The sequence below is a fragment of the Alligator mississippiensis genome, chromosome 10, assembly GCF_030867095.1.
Source record: "Alligator mississippiensis isolate rAllMis1 chromosome 10, rAllMis1, whole genome shotgun sequence".
Lineage (NCBI taxonomy): Eukaryota > Metazoa > Chordata > Crocodylia > Alligatoridae > Alligator > Alligator mississippiensis.
Window position 1 is genome coordinate 15,148,081 of NC_081833.1, and position 8,672 is coordinate 15,156,752.

Below are 8,672 nucleotides of genomic sequence, written 5' to 3' on the forward strand. Positions count from 1 at the left end.
TCTCCTAAGTTTGATACTTATTTTTGTCTTTCACTGAAAGCTTGAAGTATCTATACCTGCAGAATTTTAAAAAACAAACAAGCAGGTGGTTTTGGTCCTTACAGTCATGAGGATAATTTCTTAAATAAGGTACTGAATTCCTCAGTTCTCTCTCACTCCTTTGGCTCTTTTGCTTCTCTGAATTTTGACAAGCAGTAGCAAAGTTAATAAGACACCAGTCAGTTTCATAACTATTATTATCGTAAACCCTTGGGAAAAACTATGAGCACTGGCAAAGGCAGTCTATGAAGGTATGCACAGAGCTACAGCAAAAGTGTTCTTTACGTTTTCTATCCCCATACCCACCACCCATCTTTTCTATCTTCAGCTAGTAGATTTTTATATTTCATTTTGTGTCTACCATTTTCAAGAACAACTCTGACATCTCTGTGAAATAGCACCACACAGTTTGTTAGTTTCAAAGGGAGCTTTATAAAGAGGATGTGTGTAAGATTATGTTTATGTTTTAATTCTCTAACTGAATTATACATTCAAAACCAAAGAACTAACTGTAGTATCTTTATTATTCCACATATTCTTTCTAAAATTTTCCATATTCACTTCTCGCTATAGTAGGAAGCTATAGTACACTTTAAGGAAAAGTACAGATATGCACCATTTTATAAAATTTCATTTAATAATCTGAAATACAAGAGCCCTTAGGCTCTCTCCTTCTCCATTATAACCAGAGAGAACAAGAGTTCAAACATCAGCACCATCTAAGCAGTCTGTCAGGCTAGCATGGCCAAGGACACAAGTCATTTCTATTGAATTAGCTGCGACAGAACTGCCACTTCTCTCTCATATGCAAAACCAAGATTACCTACACACTTCAAAGTGTCACACTGTCTGCCAAACACTATTTCAAAATTTTCCTTTACTGTTGCTGTACACAGATTTCATGCAAATCAACTTAGAGTGGATTCCCCCCACCCATCTTCTTTCCCCCCTCCTCACCTAAAACTATCAGATGCAACATATATATTTTAACTCAGTCAACTGTATATACAAGTTATTTGATTTGCCTAGTACATTAGCACACAACATACATTAAAAGACAGGTTGGTCGTACAGTCCAACATTGAATGATATTTCACTATTGTAAAGGCATCAGATGTACAGGAACAAAATCTAAGATTTAAATAGTATTTCATTTTGTTTCATGGGCTATCAAATTCCAAAGACAAGCAAGCATACAGCTGGGTTAATTCACTAAAGCTGTCTGGTGGACTGGTGATTTGTAGTGCTAAGAACTACTTCCTAGAGCTTAATTCAGGATATAACATCACTACCCAACATAAAGGAAACTACCAGCTTTCCATCTAAGCAGAACGCAAGGTATAGCAGTGACAGCTGTTAATTTAGAGAAAAGGGAAAACTGGGAAATGAACTAATTACATATTATAAACTGTAAGTCTAATTGCAAGTTGCCAATACTTAAAATAAACCCACAAAAAGGTTAAATGACTTTTACCATGTCGCACAAATTTTATCTTGCATTTTAATCACTTTACCACACAGTGTTTTTCAATATTTTGAGAAAAATTCAAACTATTTATTTCAATATTTTAAAAGGGTCCTGAAAATGCATTTGCCCCCAAAAGCTCTTTTTTATAGTTCCAGGTACTATTAAATAACTCTTATCATTTGCTTATATATAAAATGAAGCTCATTGTAAACCAAAAATATTATCATGGAAATATTCAACTAAAATTTGCTATAAGAGAATTTCTGTAATAGGTCTTCCTACAAAATCCATCCGTCACTAAAGTGCAAAGAGTTCCAAAGAACACAGCAACTGCTTTGTATTCCTACCTCTAAACTGACCTGTGACCAAATGAGATGCCAAAATAATCTTCTATATGTACAAAGTCATCAGTGCTCTGACCATTAGAAGCTTTCTCCCTCCTCAGTGTGATTAGCCAGGGGCTGAGACAGAAATGAAATGGGAGAAGACTGAAATGTGATTAGCTGAAACAAAAATATTCCTCCGTGTTTATACTACAGCTGTGAAGAACAAGAAATCCTGTTCTACCATGTCACCCAAAGACACACAACCATAGGAATTATCCCAAGTGATGAGTAGCTTGATTAATTTCAGATTGCCTTGATTTAAGTTTAAAATCCATTACAAAAAAAGCTTTCAGCGTCCCAAAACAAGATCAACTGCTTTAAAAGACAGCCTCTGTACATCCAGAGGTTGTGAGAGAAAGCAAAGGAAAAATAGCCAACTTTTGTAACTGAGTTTCTTCCAGTTTCGCAGCTGGGACATGTCATAAGTATGGAAACCCACCTAGACAGCTGAATGAAAGCTGTAGCCCATTAAACCAGCAAGAGCCAGTAAGAAGTGTCCAAAAATCATTACTGCCAGAGATAATTAAGGCTTCCATACATGCCTTAACCATTTTCCCCTCTTTCCTTTCCCCAGGAAAACCAAGATTCAAGAATCTACTGTGCTGTCATCTGGCCTGTACCAAGCCAACTATTCTTTAATACTAGGAAAACACTAACCTCCCCTAGCTGGAAAGAGTTCTTGAGAAGGTGTGGCAGACCAAAACTGACATCTAAATCTTTCAAGTTTATACATCTTAGGCAGGTCTCAGGCCTGGTCATGGCAAACAAATATTATTGAGTCTAATGTAGGAATTAGTCCTCTTTATCAGAAAATCTAATAGGACCTGCAATCTTTCATGGATGGTATTTTCAGATGTGGTCATACAATATGGGACTTGCAATTCTTTAATGTTGCTGAGAATCCCACTCAAAACTATTACATATGGGTGACCACTGACTACTACAAAAATCAAAAAGGAGTAGACAGAAAAAGCTTTAAAGTTGTTCCATTCATTCCTTCCAGGAAAAATCAACTATAGGGTCTACAAATAGACCCCGACTGGCCGCAGTTAACTAGAAATATTAAATAAATACCTGCTAAGACACTTTGCTCTTTACTTCAAGATGCTAACTCACCATATTATGTTCTATAATGATCATGCCAAGGCCCGACTACTGCAATGAACCCTTCAGTACCTAAGGCTAGTCCTCAAAACAACACAGAAGCTTCAGTTAGCGTAGTACACTACTAGATGGAAGCCACAACAATACGGGACTCATTTATTATGACTGCCTTTCCTGTAACTCAGGTGAAAGGGGATCCAAACACAAAGCATTCTCTACAGAAAGCCCTTGACCCTCACAATGAATTTCAGCAAAGATGCAACCAAGCCTGAATCTAAGCTGTATTAAAAGCAAGCCATTAGAGGCATATTTGGTTCCCCCCCCCCCCATCAAAATGCAAATAAGCCCACTGGGAAAGTTTCCCCATACTAAACAAAACACATATTGTGTGGGAACTGAAAGGGGCAGGAGGGGTTGAGAATTATGAACTCCTAAACAACTTCTTTAAAAAGAAATGTTGCATCCGAGATACAAACACCAATCAAACAATGGCATTCAGAAATGTTATATAGAATACACAAGAGACACATAATTCCTAGGTTTTAAGGTGCATCTATAGTATGCATGATCAGCAGGAATCCTGATTTTTCTCTGTTTAAAAATCCCAACTTTTCTGATAAATCTGTGGGATGCGAGGGGGAAGAAAATTCTCTTTCAGACAGCAACATGGAATAATTGTCCAATTCCCATTAATTCAGCAAAAAAGTTTAAGACTTAGTAGGCATACATTTCTAGTAGCTCACTTGTTCAGGAAGCAAACATATTATTTCACAAATAAATTTTGGGCCTTATTTTTAAAGCTAATCAGGCACTCTGAGCCCATTGGCTTCAACAGAGCAACAGGTGCCAGGCAGTTGGGAAAGAACAGGCTGTATTTTTGCACTGTACTTGCACAATTACAACAGACAAGAAGATAACAGCCATTACACACTGATTTTAAAAAGGAGAAACTCCAAGTTTTTCCACAGCAAACTGAAAACCTGGATTCCTGATCAGCACTGTCTTTGCACAATCACTTTTCAATTCTAGTCATATCACCACTACCAAAGATGTAAATTAAATGCATACCTTAAAGTTGCTATATGAAGCTCAAGTGTAAGAAAATGTTCACAAACCAGAAGATGTACACAGTTCAAGAATATAAGGAAAGAGAATTACCTGCCAATAGCAATCACGATAAAATTTACAAGACTTGCACTGAAATTGATTAAAAAACAAAGCATATCAAAAGAACTTAAAGAAGCATTAAAATAATCAGTTTTGGGTTCTCATGGTTCTAGAAAAGCAGCCTGGGCTTTGGAAAATGCAGGAATTGGAACCAAAGGATGGTGAGCCATACCTTTCAAGGTGCTTGGCCAAAGCCCCACCTTGCCAGGAGGCAAGTACTACAACAAGTAAAAGAGGAGGAGACGTACCAAAAGGTAGAGGATAAAGACAAATGAGGGCCATAGTAGCAGAGTAAAAACTGAATTCCCAATTCCTCATTCAAAAAGGACACAGAAGAGAGAAGGGTAGGAGACATGTAACCTGCAAATTCCATGCTGCTGCTTGTTTTGTATCTTTTGACTAATTTTTTGATTATGTTTTCTTTCTGGTCTGTGTAAAATAGCAAAAACATGCCTACGCAGGAGTCATGTTTTATGCAACATCTGGAAACAACCACTATCACAAACCTGATGATGTCTGTAGCCACTGTTCTAAACAAACAGCAACACAACTATCTTTGATTAAAAAAAAACCAACACCATGGAATATTACTTGCTGGGAGGTTCCATACTGATTCCATATTTAAGCTGTCCAATATAAACTACTCTTTATTACTTCTCATGTGTACTACCATTCATTCAAGTTTGCACAGAACTATATTATGTTTTCTGCTCTAAATAGAAGTCTTGTTTCTCCATATTCTTTAGCTGAGCAGTTCAGAAAGAGCATGCAGCTACATTAATAGCATTATGAACGTTTACTAATACAATCTTTTCAGAGGTTTAAGTACCTCTACTCATGTATTTCACTTTTCTTAACATTAAGTCTTCGCTTTTCAAGAATCCTCAGCCATCCCCACTGTGGGACCTCAAAACTACAAAAGAGGTACAGGAGTCATTATTACTGTCCTAATTCCACCAGGTAATTCCCTCATGATAAGCGAAGGCTCAGCCAGAAAAACTGCAAGTGGTTTCAGCACCCTTTGTACCATGCAAGCATAAATAGGTCTGGAAATCTACCTCCAAACCCACTGACTAAAGTACCTTTACCTATTTGAAACATTCTGGTCTACAGGCAAGACAAACACTACAGACACCACCTCGTGTAAAAGAGAGCTCTGCATTTCCACAAAAACATCAATGTAATCAAGTTTCCTATTTTTCACCTTTTTGAGGAAATACTTATTTTAGGAAGTGGCTTCTTCATTAATTTTCCAGTTTTAAATCAGTTCATGAATAGGCTTTTCAAGAGGAACAATAGGTATATTAAAATTAAACTGGACAGTTCTTCACAACTTCTCCCATAAGGTCAATTCTGATGGAACTAGCAGGAAGCAGAGCACCCTAAAATCAAAACTGCCATTAAGAGTCATTTCACATCAAGAACAGCTATGCTATAAAGATTTAACTAGCCTATTTTAACCTTTATACTGTAGCTAAACAATGTTATCAATGACTCGAAAGACACAATGGGGAACCTGAGATAGGTACAAGATCTGATCATTTAGTCCAGTTGCATTCACTTATGGTTTTTTTTTTTAAATATGTATTATATCTGTTGTTGCTTTAATACTCCACGTGCAGAAATTCTGATGGGGAACAATGGGTTAAAAAGCAGAGTAAAAAACCCATAACACTGATATTAACTATCCCTTTCCAAAAAATGAATATTATTTTAAACATTCAGTTAAATGACTAACCCAGCCAAAAAAAAAAAGTTAAGATGGAGAGCATATCTGGAAAGATGAAAAAAACTAGATAAAACAACTATGTACGTTAGACTGAATGCAGTATTTATATATATTCTTATTTGTTGGGACATAATTCAAAATTGCTTGAGATTCAATCCTGGAAATTAATTAGGGTTTTAGTTAACTCTCGCATTTCGGTTGTTTGCACCATGTTTTCTCTTTCATAATTGTCTTTATTATGTAAAAGGAACAAAAACAAACAGTGAGAAAAGAAAAAGTAATTATGAAGTGGCTAACCCCCGTCGACAGACCATCAGGAGAGGCAGAGCCTAGAGTTTTGTCCTAGGAACAAGGACATATCCTAATCTCTCAGCACAATATTTCAATGGGAATTCAACACAAGACAGAATCTGGTCTCTAGAGTCAAGGCACAAAGTCGTTATTTGCTCTAATATTGAAAAAGGACACCCTGAGAACACTATGCCATGTAGTGCTGTAATAATTGTATTTTTACTCAATTTCTGCTTCTACTCAAAACCTGGACCAACTATGGACAACTGAGATAAAGGCAGGCATTTGACTGCCTAAGGGTTTCCATATTAGAGACAACTTGAATGGGAACACATTCAAGCAAATGGCTTATTTGGTCTATATTTTCCTTTATACCCTGGAGAGTTGTAAGAGTCAAAATCACTTGACATTTCCACACTAAGAAACCACACAGTACAATACACAAATAACTGCAATTGCCAGATTTAATATATTAAGTTGGACTTCCTTGACTGGAAAAGCCACAACTCTTCATTAAAAGTTAGATAAATCTACTTGCAATGCAATAGAACCCCCCCCCACCCCGCCTCCTTAAACTGAAAAGGCCTCTACAGATTTGAACTGTGAGAACTGCACATGCAACTTTGCCAGCAAAGCAAACCATGACACATCTAGCATTAATCTGTACAACCAGTAACTCCTGTAACTGGAAAGTAATCTTATTTAAATCATAGTAGCTTGTGTCTTATGCGCTACCAAAATACTGCAGTTGCTATGGCACCTCACTAGGACATGTGCAATCCAACGCTTTCTTACTCAAGTACACAACATAAACTGACAGACTTTGTTCCATGTCCTCTCACACTTGAGACTGTACCAAAGAATAGCAATTAAATAAAAGCCACAATGCTTCCTAGAGCAACTGCTTTAAATTACGAAGCCCAGAAGGAGGATACACCCTGCACTCATACCACCTCATACTACCTGACACCCCCCCTAGACCCGCTAGAATTAGTATTCTTAACAGAGACAATCCAACATCCACTTACAGAAAATACCAACAAGCTGCACATTTTTATTTATTTTTTAATTAAAGGTATAACCTCAGATTCCTAGGACTGATGGAAGAGTTGAACATTTGGAAAAATGTGCGACACCTTAACACAGCAGAGACAGGAAAGGCAGGGGCATTTTCCCTACTTCTGCCCATTAACCAAAGGTTGCTCATTTGCCTTATCAAAAAAAAAAAAAAAAAGGATGCAACTGCCAGAGGGCTGCATCCTTCCTGACACTTCTTGCAGCCTTTCAGTACCCAAACATATCCTGTCACCGTGAAGTTAAATGGTTCCTGTGACAACCCCCCACCCTTCTTCCAAAATAAGCGGGAGGATGCACAGAAGTACCATCCCGGCCTTGGTGTCAAACACGAATGCATGAACGTGCCTTCTCGGGGGCTTCGGGCCGACCTGCACCGGGGACATCCGCACTAGGGCAGCAGGAAAGCACCAACCCAGGCTGCCCACAGAGCCCCGAGCCGGGGCAGCCTCGCGGGAGCAAGTAACCCCGGCCAAGGCCTGCTCTGCCCGGCGGACTCGGCCCTGCAACGGGCAGAGGCCCGAGGAGCGGACCGTGGAGCCCCCCGCGGAGACGAGGCCGCCTGGCTTGGGGCGCGGCCCGGGCTCCGCAGGCCCTAGGTTACTCCCGCGGCTGCCAGGGCCGAGCCCCAGCCCGGCGGAGCCGCGGGGACCTCGCACCTGCGCCCGGGGAGGGGAGCGCGGAGCAGGTTTGGGCGCGCCCCGTCCTGAGGGGAGACGCGGCCGGGCCGGGCTGGGCCAGGCCGGCGGGGCGGGGCGGGGACACGCACCAGACCATGCCGTAGGCGCCCTCGCCGATGTAGGAGAGGTTGGTGTAGCGCGGCCCCACGTCGAAGGCCTGCCCGCGCACCATCTCGGGGCCGCCCGCATTGGCGGCGCCGCCCGCAGCCGCGGCCCCCGACACCGCCGCCATGTTGTCCGCGCCGGCAGCCGCTGCGGCGACCAAAACGCTGCTGCCGCGGTAACCGGCACTGCCCGGGCGGCTCGTGCGCTCCGAAAGACCGGACCTGGCCCGACCCGACCCCGTTCGCCGCCGCCGCCGCTGTGAGGAGAAGCCGAAGGCGCGCGCACGGGCGGGGCGGGGCGGGGGGCGGGGCCGGGGCGCGCGCGGAGGGGGCGGGGCCGAGGACACTGCGGTAACTTCACAGCCGCAGCGGCGGGTGGGTCACGTGACGGGCGGGGTCACGTGGCCGGGGTGGGGCGTGGTCTCGCCTGCCCAGCACGCTCCGCCTTCGCCTTCACCTCCCCCTGCCCAGGCGGGCACAACACGGCATGGCCCCCCGCCGGGGGGTGGTGTGCGGTGTGCGGGGGTGCCCTGGGCTGTGGTGTGATCCTGCAGGGCAGCGCGTTTCCAGACTCGCTTCCTAGGGGCCCGAGGTGTGGCAGCTCCTTCTAGCCGGTGCCTGGGCACCCTG

At 42.1% G+C, this 8,672-nt stretch overlaps 1 protein-coding gene across 1 annotated transcript in view; it reads right to left on the minus strand.

Moving 5' to 3' along the window:
• Nucleotides 1-8,338, minus strand: part of MAPK1 (mitogen-activated protein kinase 1) — a 52,949-nt gene extending 44,611 nt beyond the window's left edge. Inside the window, exon 1 of the mRNA XM_006269319.4 lies at nt 8,028-8,338. Within this exon, the coding sequence (XP_006269381.1) occupies nt 8,028-8,170 (143 nt within the window). The 5' untranslated portion in view covers nt 8,171-8,338. The remainder of the gene's footprint in view (nt 1-8,027) is intronic.
• Nucleotides 8,339-8,672: the final 334 nt, after the last annotated feature.